Source organism: Cheilinus undulatus, linkage group 12 (assembly GCF_018320785.1).
Source record: "Cheilinus undulatus linkage group 12, ASM1832078v1, whole genome shotgun sequence".
In the NCBI taxonomy this organism is placed as follows: Eukaryota; Metazoa; Chordata; class Actinopteri; order Labriformes; family Labridae; genus Cheilinus; species Cheilinus undulatus.
The window spans coordinates 16,265,814-16,281,998 of NC_054876.1; the positions used below are offsets into that span (position 1 = coordinate 16,265,814).

Genomic DNA, 16,185 nt, shown 5'->3' on the forward strand with positions numbered 1-16,185 from the left:
GAGAGAGAGGCAGGGAGGCACTAAGAGGAGAAGCGGTGGTGCGCCATAATTGCACTGGCCTCTTGTTGCTGCTTACTTGCGTCACGACTTCGCCGGTCCTGAAAGTACTGCCCCTCGTCGCTGATTGGTCCTGTCACTTTCCAACCGGGCCCAAACAGTTCAGATGGGAACTTTGCAAGATGGATTCGCCAGTGAGAAACAAGGAAACGGGTGTATCCATCTGCTTTGCAAGGTTAACTCTCATGTCCCGCTTGATAAATCCCAATTTTTGCATGGAAAGGACCATATACACAACTTTCTGTTGTACTCATGTATGATAAATGAGGGCCAATGTGAGAGAAGGACTAACATTGCATATTACTTAAATATATATGGGCAGATTTATTTTTGACAATATTTACATCAAATGTAATTATCACCCCATGCACAAATAACTTTAGGCAGGAACAACAGACGTCACTTTAAGTCTTCTTCTTTGTTCATCCTCATTTTTTAAATATTGGCATAAATCTGAAAAAAATGCAATATAATGCATCCCTCAAAAACAGTATGAATGAAATGGGCCATACTTGTGTGTGTGAAATCTCAAGGATGCCGGGCCACTTTTCACTAAAGTTATAGAAATTTTTACAGGCCAATTAAATATAGGCCAAGGGTTGATGATGACAATTCATGCCACTGCAGAAAGAAGCAATAAATGCTCAAACTACATATCACAACCTTATCATTTAAAATAGAACCACTACAATAATGACAAGTGTAGAAAGGCGTTTATATTGTCTGAAAACTTAAAAAGCTATCATTAACAAGAAATGAAATTAATCGCAATGGATTGTGGGACATGTAGTTCCTTCTTCCTTGTAAAGAAATATGTACAGTATTGCACTTTTCTAGTTTTCTCTAATTTTGAACATCCTTTTTGCACCAAATCAAATATTTTATTGCCATGAGTACTCAGGTAGCTCTTTAGCTTGGTTCATGCAATAATGGCATTGTAGTAAGGATTCAACTAAATGTCTATTGGGGATTTGAAAGTCAAATTTTGCTTCCAGAACCAGCGCAGCTGAAAAAGTGGACGGGCACTGTTGAGCTCTATGACCTCCAGTGAGAATTCTAGTTCTAGGGTGAGTTATAAAATCATAAATATGATTTTTTTGTGTGTGTGGATTAAAAGAAACATTTGATTAATATAATTGTTTGGGTTAAAAAGTTAGTTCAATCCATAGCTTTTTGTCCCCATTGTCATCTCCATCAGATGATGGATTTTAACTCTGTTGTTTCTGCCTGCTTATATGTTTAAATACCAAAAATAACTACTTTTTCGTAAAACATCAGTTTAAATGGATAATATTAAAGACAGAGTAAGAAAATCAGGAAATTCAGAAATATATACTTCAGATGAATTAAAGAGATAAACGAAGACAAAATCAAAAAGAAAAACTCAGGATATGATTTGCCAAAAATGATGAATTAAAAATCTATTTGTCACAAACGCTAGATGAGACCTGAACCTACACAAATATTCACTTTGAATCATTGTAGCTAAACAAAAGTACAAAGTCACGTTCGGAACATGTTTTGTCCCTTTTCTGGAGAATCAGTGTGATTAATCTTGCATGTTTTTTTGTTCGTTTTTTTTTCACAAGTCTGATAAAAAATTTAAAACAAAAAATTAAAAGTTGACAATTAAATCTACTATGTAAAGTCTACTGTATAGGTGTGGGACACTAGACAGACAGACAGACAGATAGATACTTTAATAATCCTGAGGGAAATTCAAGAATCAATGGATCATTTCTGAGGTTTAAATTTTCTTTTTTATGGTTTTCTTGGGGAATTATTTTTCCAAGAAAGACTTTTAAGAGCCACAAGTCATCACAAAAGAGCCATGTGTCTCGCATCACTGGTCTACACAGCATATCAGGCTCACATCATACCCACTGACAAAATGACCATGAGTTTAACTGTATTCTCAGTTTTTTTCACCATTTTAGACAATTCAGTCTATGCATTTTAAATGAGTGTTAAGCCGAATAGAGAAATAGACACATGAGAACATCCTTTGTCATAGTCAGTGATCTTGCTCGTCCTGCACCACCTCTTTCTACCCCAAACCAAACAACCAAACCAAGGACGTGGGGAGGTCTTTCCAAATTAAGAGTTTCTCTGGTCCATTTTACAAACTTGGCTTTTTTGTCCCGGTGATGGTCATGGATCTCCATAATGAATGGCTGCTCTCTTGTTGACACTTTTTCAAACAGGCATTTTCTATGTTTCTTTTTATCAAAGGGCATCCCATTCTTTCTGCATTATCTGGATCTTCTACTTGTCCTGTGGTGTCCTTTCAGCATGACGCCTCTCTTCCCTCTCCAGTTGCTGTCGTAGGAGATTGTCGTGGATTGGAGGGCGTCACATTTATGCTTCAGCCTCTGAATCTGAATCTGAAGCTTGAGCTCAGAGCATAAGCTCTCCTTTCAGTCTCAAGCTTCTGCTGAAGACTACAGCTGTTTATTCCCTCTCTTATACATCTTTGACATGAAGTTGTCCATGGTGTCTCTGTTTTTCTCCTGAATCAACAAATCTTTCTGCATCTTCAGGTGAGCAAACGCTGTCTGGAGCTCTTCCACCTGTTTGCTGAGGTAGATCCTCAGTCGGTACTCCTTGAGAAACCTTGAGCCCCTCTTTGCTGTATTGATAATACATTTTTTGTAGCAGTCATTCATTTTTTTAGCTGACAGATCAAGCATTTAACCTGATCCCAGAGGAATTTACCATCCTCCACCCCTGACCCCAGGCTGGCAGAGAGCTTGGCCTTTTGGAGCTGATAAGTGAGCTCCTTGATTTGGTTCAGCGGAGCATCCTTTTCAGCCCCAGTGATCCGGTTATACGCGTCTGTAACGTTTTGCTTGATCTAGTCAACGGTGCCCAGGATGAGTTTTCTTAGTCCAAAAATATTTCTAAAACTCTCAGCTGTAAGCTGCCCATTGAAATATGAGATAAAATCAGCTGTTAACAGGATACTTGAATTTGATGTGATAATGGGATGGTTGGGTTATGAACTTGTACTTGAAAGTGTGAGATAAATTAAACTCTTATCAGCTCCTATGCTAGCCTCCTGAATGTGATGGCTGGGCTATATGCATGTTCCATGAGTGTTGATGTTCGGCGAACAAAGCTACACATAGACGCTGCCTGGGAAAGATTTCTCATGCAATGAATTTTGGGACTAACACCTGCATTTTTCATTAGTTAAAGATTGCTGGATCATGAATGCATGTCTGACTTTTGGGACAACACAAGCTGCTTGAAAATCAGTCCATTTTTCTGTGAATTCTGTGCATTTTTTTTCGTGGATACACCTCCTGCTGTCACAGACTTGCACCCATTGTCAACTGCAACTGGACCTCTTCAATATGGTGCCCACATGGCGTATCTAAGAAACTCCCACATTGCATCTTTTTGTAGATACCTCTGTGAACAAACAATGCAATAGTTTTGGTCGTGTGGGAAACAGGAAGAGGAAGTAAACAACTTACTTACTTTAAGTGATTCCCAGGAGTCACAGGATTCACATGGGATACTCTTGGGAGTAAATTTCACTACTAATCATATGATTAGGTAGATAGTTGTTCAGGCTGCACTACCACATGACAGTCAGGAGCCCAATGTATGAGAGAGATTCACATTATTTTACATCACTTCAATACCATACAGATGTGGCTTTATTTGGACAACACCAGTGGAGATTTATAATCTTGTTTTTGAATTTCCCCTGAAAGACAGATCGTAGAGCTTAATAGCATGGTTTGAGAAGTGAAAGTCCAGTTCATTTTCTTCATAGTGGATTAGACTTGGACTACCTGAGTGTCAAATAATAATATAAGTTCCTGTAGAAGACAAAAGTTAATATGATATCTGCCTCTTTTTGAAAATACATGGTTTAACCACAGTCTTAGCCAAAATTACTACTGTACCCACAATCATGCCCTTGTGATATCTGTGATTGGTGGAATATCTACCACGCCTGCTGACTGTTTATGACAACAGCACATGCTGCCAGAGTATGAAGTAATATACGTATATGCAACAACACTCAATTTAAAATGATAAAAAGGCACAAAAAGATACATATCCACCTTATTCCTGGCTCCAGTTATACTTTGCGTGAAATATGGGCGTAACTTCCGGCCCTTTCTGCCTGAATGGGACTTTTCATAGAAACAAAACGCAATGAAGAGATTAGAATGTGAGCTGTGTCTGTTACACCTTTAACAGTATAATATTACTATTTCACCACCCTTTACTAGAGAGGACAGAGTAACAAGGTGGATAACTTATTTACAGCTGACAATACAAAGAGTGTGAACATGAGATTGCAAAAATATTTTTAATATTTGCAAATTCGAGGTGAATTCCTGTCTAAACAACTGTCGTTCGTAGTTAGCCTCCATCATAAGCTGCTCCACTAGAATGCACGAATTTAGTGTTTAAGTTTTACCCACATTCAGATTTACCGCAATGGTCTGAGGTACGTAGTTCCTTTATCCTTGTAGAAAAATATGTACAAAATGTTGTCTTTTTGCCTTTTATCAGTTTTCACTGAATCAAATGTTTAACTAAGCATGTAGCTAGCTAGATTGGTTCATTCAGTGAAAAAGTAGCACTGTTAAGCTCTAAAGCACAGGTGTCAAACTCAAGGCCCGGGGGCCAAATCCAGCCCGTGGAACGATTATATCCGGCCCGCAAGATCATATCATATTTGTATACTGGCCCACCAGTATGAGGTCTGCAGATTTCCTCCAGTATAATATTGTAAACTTCAACTTGATTATTTAAAATATCCTTGTTAAGCTGTAATAACCTGAAAGAGTAATGAGTAAGAAAGATTTCCTAAAAAGTCAAAAACATGGGAAAATAAATGTGTTTTTATTGCATATTTTCAATTTTGCTTCTCAAGATTACGACTCCAACTTATGATTTTGACTTTTCGTTTCATGCTTAGACCTTTTAAACTCGTAATTTGGACTTTACATATAACATTTGTATCCTCTAGATCAGTGTTTCCCAACCATTTTTCCTTGGAGCCCCCCCCCCACACACGCTTCTCAGAAAAGCGGAGCCCCCCCCTAGGACCCAAGAGATAAAGAAAAAATGACACATTGCTGCCAAAAATCAACATAGATTTTAATTGTTTCACTGATAAAACCCTAAAAAAGGTCCATGCATACTTTTCTTAACAAAAGGCCTCAGAGCAGACAAAGCCTCGTGCCCCCCCCCCCCCCAAGATCTCTGGTGCCCCCCCGGGGGTCCCGGACCCCAGGTTGGGAACCAAGGCTCTAGATTCCCAGTTTTAAATTTTAAGTCATATTTTGACCTTTTCAACTCCTTACTTTGGTCTTTTAACCCAATATTTTGACTTTCAAACTCATGATTTCATTTTTTTCTCACATTTTGACATTTTAAATTAATCATTTTTACTTTTTATGTCATATTTGAACCTTTTACACTCACAATTTTGAATTTAAATCATATTTTTAACCTTTTAAGTTATCATTTTGAATTTTAGCTCAAATTTTGACATTTTCAACTTTTAATTTTGGCTTTTTAATTCCATATTTTGAATTATCAGATTTACAATTTAACACTAAGACATAATTGACTTTGAACTCATGATTTCAAATTTGATCTCATATTTTGACCTTTCAAACTTATGATCTCAACTTTCTCCTTATGCATTTGCTTTTTTGAAACATTATTTTTCCATTTTTAATATTGTTTTGATCTTTTGAACTAATAAATTGGAATTTTTATCTCATATTTGAGCCTTTAAACTTACCATTTTTACTTTTTTTAATTCCCAAATGATTTATCATCAGTGCTGTTGTGTTGGTTGTGTTGACCCTGTTAGGCCCTCAGACCTAAATCCAGAATGTGGCCCAAGCTGTGGTTGAGTTTGACACCCCAGCTCTAAATTATTTTTTACCTCCTCTCATTACTCGGTGCTTCAAGTCAACTTTTAATGGATTACTTAAATGGAGTTATTATTGTGACTATACCTAAAAGCACATTTTCAGAGTTTTGACAGCATGACTTATGATTATGTGCCAAGATTTTTTTTAATGTTTCCTTAAAACTTGCTTTTGTGAGCAAATCTGCCTCCACAGGCGTAGCTCCTTTCTGTTTGTGCTCAAGATTTCTGCTGACTCTCAGATTTTTAGTGGCTTTCTCAAACTTCCTGCACTTCCGCTCAAACCATTACAGATAACTTCTGCTTTTGTGTGAAACTACCACCAAGAATTTTTGTCTGCTCAGAAAATTTATAGTGCCTATTAAAAGTATTCACCCAATTTGATGTTTTAACCTTTAATTCATTTTATAAATCAATCATGGTCAATATAATTTGCCTTTTTTGTCAAAATAAATACAAAACACTCTTCAGAGTCAAAATAGATTTCTACATACTGGAGTTATGCCAATTAAAGGGGACATATTATGCAAAAATCACCTTTTCAGGCTTTTGTAACAAAAATATGTGTCCCTGGCCTGTCCACAATCCCCTCAAGTACCAGAAAAATCCATTCCTTTCCACCCTCTCTTTCTCCACCTTTCAGAAAATGTGTGCTGAAACAAGCCATTTTCAGAAGTTCCCCTCATGACTCATGAGGGGGAGTAAGCACCGACCCCAGGTTTGGTTGGCCCTCCCCACTTAGGAGAAAGTTCCACCCTTGTGTCCTGATCTTCCTCTCAGCTGCCACCTGAGTTGCTCGATAGCTCAGTGGGTTACCCTGCTGACTCTGGTCTGGGAGATTGATGGTTAGAATCCAAGTCAGGTCCTTAACTTTGGATTAAAGTGTCTGTAACATTGAAACATTAGGAGTGCCTCCTTAGAGGGGGTGTGGTCAGGGGTGGAGTCAGATAGCTCATTATCATATAAAGCCACAGACACAGAAACGGCTTGTTCTGAGCAGGGCTGGAACAGAGAGCTTTTTAGTGTGGTGATTTGCAGTTTTTGATTTTATTGTGACAACTTCCTGCATGACCACTTCCTGTTTGGAAGTTCCTCTGTTCTCCTTACAGAGATTGGGCATCTCCGCTGGCACTGGCTCTCTCAGCTCTGGCACACCTGCAGCTCATCATCATAATCACTACGCTGCACTTAAGGTCTGCTCTGTGTCTATACCGGCGGCAGATGATTCCTGCTCTCATAGTGTGCCTCCACGAGCCGCCAGCACAGCCCAATCTCTACCACGCTGCCGCACTCTCTATTCTGGAGCCCTCTCGCGGTCACTCACAGCCTCTCAAGCCCTCAACTCCTGTCTGGAGCCCTCTCACAGTCACTCACAGCCTTCCTCACTGTCACCTCCCTTCTGGAGCCCTCTCACCAGTGGATTCCCCACTGCCTGTTGACCCTCCAATAAACCTGTTTAATTGCTTCACTGTTGTCCGCTCTGCATTCAGGGTCCAACATAAAAACCACGATCATCAGATCCTCACATTTAGACATGCAAAAATCCAATACTGGAGTATCCTGACACGCCAGATGGATTTGTTTTACATATCCATCTGTAAACCTTCAATACTAAGCATTTGGGAAAGGGCAGAGGATGTGAAAGAAACTCGGAGTGTGATTGGATGAATGTTCTGTCTGTCACATCTTTAATTCTGACTTTTTTCTCAGATTTCTGACTTTAATCTTTGAATTCTGGCTTTAATCTCAGAATTCTGGTTTTAATCTCTGAATATTGACTTTAATCTCTGATTTCTGACTTTAATCTCTGAATTCTGACTTTTTTCTTAGATTTCTGACTTTAATCTCAGAATTCTGACTTTAATCTCAGAATTCTGACTTAAATCTCAAAAATTCTGGCTTTAATCTCTGAATTCTGACTTTAATCTCAGAATTCTGACTTTAATCTCAGGATGCTGACTTTTTTTTCAGATCCCGTCTTTAACTTCAGAATTCTGACTTTATTCTCTGAATTCTGATTTTAATCTCAGGATTCTGACTTTTTTCCCTCAGATTTCTGACTTTAATCTCAAAATTCTGTCTTAAATCTCTGAATTCTGACTTTAATCTCTGAATTCTGACTTTAATCTTTGAATTCGGATTTTAATCTCAGAATTCTGAATTTTTTCTCAGATTTCTGACTTTAATCTCAGAATTCTGACTTTTTTCTTAGATTTCTGACTTTAATCTCAGAATTCTGACTTAAATCTCAAAACTCTGGCATTAATCTTTGAATTCTGACTTTAATCTCAGAATTCTGACTTAAATCTCAAAATTCTGGCTTTAATCTCAGAATTCTGACTTTAATCTCAGAATTCTTTTTTCCCTCAAATTTCTGACTTTAATCTCAAAATTCTTAATTTTTTTTCCAGAATTTTGAGTTCTTTAATCTCAGAATTTTTTCTTTTTCTCAGATTTCTGACTGTTTTTTTTTTTCACAGTGTCCCATATGCCCTTACATAGTTTCACTTGAGCAGATTTACACAGTAATAAGTTTATTTCTATATAAGTACTTGTAATGAATGCTTTTTGTGTGAAATACTCTTGAATCTCTGCACTTTTGCATTTAGCTAAGCAGTATTTTGGTGTTTTTATATTTTGGATGAAAATTTTAGCCTGAGCTTAACAATAACTATGTAATAATGTCTTCTTTAATGCACTCAAATAAGAAAAATAAAGAAGAAGCAGGAAGTAAAAAAAACAAGCACAGAAATAAACAAATACCTAAACAGTAAATAAATTACAGGACTTGATTTTGTCTCCACCATAGTGCCATGATATTGTTAATGAAGGGTTTGTGTACATTTTGCTTTAACCGTAAACATAAAGAACTTCATACAACAGGGTGTGAAGATCTAGATTATTCCGTACATCTCATTCCTTATGTATAACCACCATCCATCATTAAATGAATGGCTGCATAAGTAGCAGTAATGCTTATTCTGGCAGTGACTCTGTGGAGTCTGAGGCTCCTACACACAGTCAAGGGTCAGATCACCCTGAGAGTGACAACAAGGCCACTCCCTTCACTGTGAATTATATTTAGAGCCTACAGACATGTAAGACTAACCTGCATCCTCACTGGACTCTGGAGCTGCCACTCACTTTTCACATCGAGCAGGAACACCTCTTCAGCGAGCCGTCTCATACTTTTCTTCATGTGGGAATGTGTTGAGATCAGATGGAGGTTTAGCTGCAGCGTCTTGTTGAACACTGGGCATTGATCAGGTCAGAGTGGGAGGGCAGCAGGCGGGATCACAGAGGGAAAACTTTTATCTTGGCTCTACACTTTCCCTCAGTGAGTGAGGAGAACATGGCCTCTGTGTGAACTGAAGAGGCTCCAACATCAAGTGACTGTGAGACTGCGCTGCTGAAGGAGATGAGCATTATCAGGTAAGTCTTTATGAATTAAATATCATAGTTTATTATGGGGATAACGTCCTGTAGATAAGAGGTTAAGAGTGCACACAGGATCTTTTTAATGCATGTTTAAGCATTAAAAACTCTACTCTTTGTTTGTATACTACTGACCCAAAAAAAGTTTCATTTTTGTTTTATTTCATTTTTATAAGTATTTTCAACAGGTGTTCCCCTCCTCATCAAGCCTTAATTATTAAAGGACAAGTCCAACTATTTTTAAAGTCAATTTTTGTTACGTTGTAACAAAATAGGCCCTCAAAGTTAAACTAGAAACATAATTCTGGACCCTTGGAGCTCTGGTGGGTACTGTGTCACAAGATCTAAGCCGGCGCTGCTAGTCTCCCCAGCCCGCTCCGGGGCGTTCTTTCACACACAGTCAGCTGTGTGCTGGTCTGTTTTACCAGCAGATACTAAAGAGAAATGGAAAACAAACAGTGAATTCATGATCCATCAGTGTCTCTCTGCTTGTTCTCCTCTGGGATTTTTTCAAGTACAGTAGTCTTCGGTTTTAAGGTCTTTGAAAAAAAGATATAACAAGATATAAAAAGATATAACACATCTGCCAACATAAGGAATGTCATGAGTAAGTGTTGACCTCATCTGATAATCTTCAGAGGTTAAAGACCAGATTGTTCAAACAGAGTTATTCATTTATTTGACATAATTACACACATGTGATACACAGGGATTACTGGAGAATCAAAACACAAGATACTGTATAAGAGACAGAGTTCACTTGGTTTATGCTGTGACCCTTTACCCTCTAAATGCATTTCTAGAAATCTCTATAATCAGAGTCCTTCACAAGAACAATAAGTCAAATGAAGGAAACTTGTACAGCAGCCCAATTATACCAATTAAATCACAAAACATTAAAATAAACAGATAAAAGTATTCTTGGCAAAATTTTGAAAATAAAAGTCAAAATAATGGGATAGTAGGTTATTATTCTGGACGTAAAGAAAAAAATTATGATAAAGACAGTTGAAATTAGAGATTAAAAGTCAAACTATTTAAAAGAAAAATCACAAGTCAAGTCTGAATTTCTAAATTAACAAGTGAATAACACGAGTTTAAAAGTCAAAGGTATGAGAAAGTATGACCTACTTTGAAAATCAAAGTCCTAATTTTAAAATAAAAAAATAAAAATCTAATTTTAAAAGTCATAAAAATGAAAGTCAACAGTATGTGATGGTGAATCATCACATGACATTAAAACGTCCAAATTAAACAAAAATTCAAAATTATGAGATGATGAGCCATAATTTAGACATTAAAAGTATTTTAAAAAATAGTATAAAATTTCAAAATTTTAGGCAAAAAGTCAAAATTTAAAGATAAAAAGTCCCATATATGAAAAAGAAAGACGAATGTATGAAATAAAATGTCATTATTAGTTAAAGTAATGAGATTTAAAAAAAAAATTCTATGATCTGAAGTCACAATTACAATTAGGTGTCAATAAAACCTCAAACTTATGAGACAGTGAGTCAACATTTGGAATTAAAAATTAATAACCACGAGAAAGTGAGACATAAACATGGCATAAGAATCAGAATCAGCATGGGGGGGTATGTGTGTTCAGAGGTGGTTAAAATTAGGTTCCCTCATACCATCCAAAGTCATAATAAAATACTAAAAACAGTTCGTACAAGGTATTTTGGTCAGAACACTTGTTTTCTGGGAGTATCTGTGGAAAAAGGTTTAGAACCACTGGAATTCATGACATCAGAGTGGTATTTTCTATTGATTCAGCTGAAAAATGTTATTCATATTTTTATTTATATATTTCACTTTATTTATCATTAACTTTATTTATCCAGCTTTGTCCCACTGAAATCACAGATCTCCTTTTCTGGAGAGACCTGTCAGAAAGTTATGTTAAACACTTTTTTCTAAGAATCAAAAACATTCAGGGTAGCTGTTGTTTGGCTGTCTAAAGCTGCACATAATAATTGGTCCACACTGATGATATCTGTGCATCTGTTTTGGTTTAAATAAAGATATTGATTTTTACATAGTCAGGGTTGCATAACTGCAAGCTGGCACAGTGTAGCTGTGTGTCAGGGGACTTAAGACATGCCTCAGTTCTCCTCTTTGCCTGTAATGGGGTTAGTTTGAGAAAGCCTTCTTATGATGGTGCCCAAATTGGACTCAAAAAGCCCCCTCTTGCAACCAAATAGATGACGCCACTCAGGCTATGTTCAGTTGAGCTGCACACACTGACTGGAGTCAAGGTTTGTAAGACATGATATTAAATTTAGTTTTTATAAGTACAGTTTCATAACTAAATGCTATCAAAAAACTTGCCTGGTGTAGCTTCAGGACATCTTCAACCAAGCTTGTATTTTAACTGGACCACAGTCAACCAATAAACTTTGAGTATCTCATAAATTATCTCTTATCTGTGTTCTTACAGGTATCTTTCCTGGATTTGTCGATAAACTGAGTCTACATTTGTGAGCCAGTATGGGGGACTGGAACTCGTTAGGAAAGCTGCTGGAAAGCGCCCAGGAACACTCCACCGTTGTGGGCAAAGTCTGGCTCACCGTGTTGTTTATCTTCCGTATCCTGGTACTGGGAGCGGCGGCTGAGAAGGTCTGGGGTGATGAGCAGTCAGGCTTCACATGTGATACCAAACAGCCCGGTTGTCAGAACGTCTGCTATGACAAGACCTTCCCTATTTCTCACATCCGCTTCTGGGTGATGCAGATCATCTTTGTCTCCACGCCGACACTCATTTATCTGGGCCACATCCTTCACCTGGTCCGCATGGAGGAGAAGGAGAAGCAGAAAGAGAAGGACCTGGCTCTGCAGAGTGAAAAGCAGCAGCAGCTACTGGGGAATAAGGCCAAGAAGGCACCAGTCAAAGACAACCAGGGACATGTGCGTTTGCAAGGTGCTCTCCTGCGAACCTATGTCTTCAATATTATTTTCAAAACCCTGTTTGAAGTGGCCTTTATCGTAGCTCAGTACTTCCTGTACGGTTTTGAACTCAAGCCGATGTACACCTGCGATCGCTGGCCTTGCCCCAATGTGGTAAACTGCTACATCTCCCGACCCACCGAGAAGACGGTCTTCATCCTCTTCATGCTCGCTGTGGCCTGCATCTCCCTGCTGCTCAACCTGGTGGAAATGTACCATCTGGGTTTCACGAAGTGCCATCAAGGCCTTCGTTACAGACGCTCGCAGGCTGCGATCGAAAACGCAAAGGCCCAACCCGAGCCAGTCATGCCCTTCGTCCCCAGCTATAACTATTTCACTGGTCATCCTGCGGTGCCTGAACCTTTCCCTGCCGACTCAAAGTACAGCATGGCAGAGCCCAACTCTGCTTACAGCCCTTACAACAGTAAAGTTGTTTACAAGCAGAACAGAGACAACATGGCGGTGGAGAGGAAAGGTAAAGCAGAAGATGAAGGGAAGGAGAGGAAAACTTCATGTCCAGCCTTTGACATGCCTACTGAAAATCCGCGCCGAAATAGTCAGTCGAGTAAACACAGCAATAACAAGAGCAGGCTTGATGACCTGAAGATCTAGTGAGAGGAAGATACTCATAAGATTGGAATGATATTTGCATGCAGGGACAAAAATGTTGAGTGAAACAGTGCAGAAGATGTTAACTCTGGTTTAGATTTTAGAGGGAGACAACAACTAATGAACAAATTTAAGAAACGGTTTCACTGACTGGGCTTGTCATGTGAGTGGTCATAAAAATCCAGACTTTAAAAGAACTTTTTCATTACAACTCTTTAACAGTCTTACTTTCCCAGGAGTGAAACAGATAAAAACAGGAATGTAGCACAACTTTATGAGGCATGTTTAAACATGGTAATGGTTAAAGCTTGACAGTAGCAACCCCCTGAGATGTTTTACCCTTTTACTGATTTAATAAAGCAATCATGGTCATTATAATTTGGCATTTTTGTAAAAAAAAACAAACAAAAAAAAAGACTTGGTAAAAACCTAGTATGCGGCTGACCGCAACTATCTGGGATGCTTGTTGAAATGCCTGACTGAAATGTGTGCTCTAGCAGTGATTTTGTCATGATTGTTAGTAGTTTACGCTCCTAGAGGGCGTTGTTGAGACTAGTGACGTCACCTCTTCCTGCACTCTTTTTGCTGGGCAGCAGTCCCAGTCTTTAACTTTTCAATGCTCCATTTCTCCATGGCAACTCCTCTGATTGGTGCCTCGTTAGTGGCCATTATTAGCTAGCTAACACCAGTTGAGGTCATAGAAAGCTATGCCGAATCAGACCGGGAGTGGAGAGAACATTTTTTCTGTCATAGAAAGCTTTCAGTGTTGCTCTCAGTGCTTGTTTGGATTCAGACACGTTGTCTGGTTCAGACAGAAGCTCCGCTGCGGCTCAGTCCCAGCTAATGATAAGCCTGCTAGCCGTTAGCTGGGACACAACAACTCATTAGCTGTATAGAACAACTAACCCATCCCCCCTAACTGTCACACTGTCATGCCAAAGAGCGGCCTCTTTGTTTTCTTTCGCAGAAAGCTTTCTGTGTTGCTCTCAGCACTAGCTGTGATGCAAAAATGTGTTGTTCTGGCTAAGGCTGAGCTAACGTTCGGCTAGTTCACAAGTATTCACAGAACTAACCCACAAATAACCCAGTTATCACATAGTCAAGCCAAAGCAGCTCAGCAGAGGAGTAAAAATATCTTTCCCAACATGAAAAGCTTAAAGGGTTGTTTTATTCTTTGTCATACATAAATGTGGCCCAGTTCTGGTAAAACAGAGGCTAAAGCTATATGTGACTATTTAGAGCAGTGGAGGCAGCCATTACAGGTCTTTCAGCCCGAGTAAACCCCGCCCATACAGCAACTCTGTATAGATGAGCCATACATAAATGATGTTAACTCAAGCCTAGTTAGTGGAGGCAGCCATTAGTGACAGCATTCAGTCCAAGCAAACGCAACTCTGTAGTATGTGGCTCATACTCATACAAAAGCATCACTCACTCAGTTACTTACCGACCGACCGACCAACAGATGGACAGACATACTCAGACACAGACGTTGCCATATGTAGGGCTGCCCTCAGCGGTCAGCCAAAAATCTACAAAGTAATGTCTGTTAAGTAAAACTTTGTAATGTAAAATAATTGACAGTATAAAAATTCTCCCTCTTCAAGTCAGTATTTAGTAGATGAAACTTTGGCTGCAATCACAGCTGAGTCTTTGTGGACAGGTCCCAACCACGCTTGCACATCTGAATACTGCAGTTCTACTCCATTCTTCTTTGCAAAACTGCTCCAGCCCTCTCATGTTGCACAGGGATTAGACAAGGAAAACCCTTTTCAAGTCCAGCCACAAATTGTCTTTTGAAATGAGGTCTGGGCTTTGACTCAGCCACTCCAGAACATTCACCTTGTCTTAAAAATGATTTCTGTGAAGCTTTCTTTGTATGCGTTGGGTCACTGTCTTACTGGAAAATGAATCCTCAAGCAAGCTGTAGTTCTCTTGCAGACTGAATAAGATGGTTCTCCAGGATGTTCCTACATTTTGCTGTATTCATTTTACCCTTTATCTTTACAGGCCTTTCAAGGCCAGCCGATGAGAAGCATCCCCACAGCATGATGCTGCCACTGTCATGCTTCACAGTGGGGATGGTGTGTTTATGGTGATGTACAGTATTTGTACATAGCATCTTGTCTGATGGCACCATTCAGTCTCATTAGACCAAAGAACTTTCTTCCACTTGACCATGGAATCTCCCACGTACTTTTTGGTGAACTCTAGTTGAGATTTCATGAGTTTTCTTAAACATTTGCTTTCTCTTTGCCACTCTCTCATAAAGCTCTGACTGGTGAAGAACCTGGTCAACAGTTATTGTATGCAGAGTCTCTCCCATCACAGATGCTGAAGCTTGTAACTCCTTCAGAGTAGTCCTAGGTGTCTTGGTGGTCCCTCTCACTCGTCTCCTTCTTGCGTGGTCACTCAGTTTGTGAGGACGGCCTGATCTAGGCAGATTTACACATGTGCCATATTCTTTCTATTTCTTCATGATGGATTTAACTGAACTCTGGGGGATGTTCACTGCCTTGGAATTTTTTTTTTATCCATCCTCTGACCTATAATATTCAGTACTTTGTAGAAATCTGTTTTCACTTTGATGTCAAAGAGGGTTTTTTTGTAAAAAAAAAAAATAATAATAATAATGTTGACCATGACTGATTAATAAAATCAATAAAAGGGTAAAACATCAGAGGAGCTGAATTCTTTTTATAGTCACTGTTTTGTGATATTGGCCATCTGCAAATAATATAGCATGAACAGATATGAGCAGCCATGTTTATAGGTTGTGTAGTGTCAGTTTTACACTGGTATCAAGTACACCGAAGTGCCAGTTGACATTTTGTCAAACATGGAAGAAATGTGGGTATTTTGCAAGTCTTACACCAACAGTGGAAATACAAAAACATCAACTGGATAAAATGACATCTCAAACATCAGTGTCGGCCCAGATTTTTATGATCAGTGTATTTCTTTATGTCAGCAGTCTTTACATGAATGAAATTTGGATTTGCTGGTGATAAGCAATTATAAAATGTGAGAATTGTTTTTGTTTACGAGCCATTTACTTAAACGGTAAGATGTACATTGAGATACCCAGTCAAGAGCAAGAAAGCTTTGGTTGGATATATTTCTGTGGTCCAGTTTTTATTGTCATGTTGTTGTTGTTGTTGTTGTTTTTTATTGTTTTTGTAAGCATGCACTCTTGAAGAACATAAGTTATTCATTTCTCAGCT

The 16,185-nt window shown here is 38.6% G+C and overlaps 1 protein-coding gene across 1 annotated transcript; it reads left to right on the forward strand.

The window, feature by feature from the left end:
- Positions 1–11,896: 11,896 nt before the first annotated feature.
- On the forward strand, positions 11,897–12,964 carry gja2 (gap junction protein, alpha 2). The gene has a single exon (XM_041801558.1). The coding sequence runs from the start codon at positions 11,897–11,899 to the stop codon at positions 12,962–12,964; it is 1,068 nt and encodes a 355-aa protein (XP_041657492.1).
- Positions 12,965–16,185: the final 3,221 nt, after the last annotated feature.

Excerpts from the sequence above, each read along its gene's own strand:
- gja2 (XM_041801558.1), top strand. The coding sequence starts at position 11,897 with ATGGGGGACTGGAACTCGTTAGGAAAGCTGCTGGAAAGCGCCCAGGAA.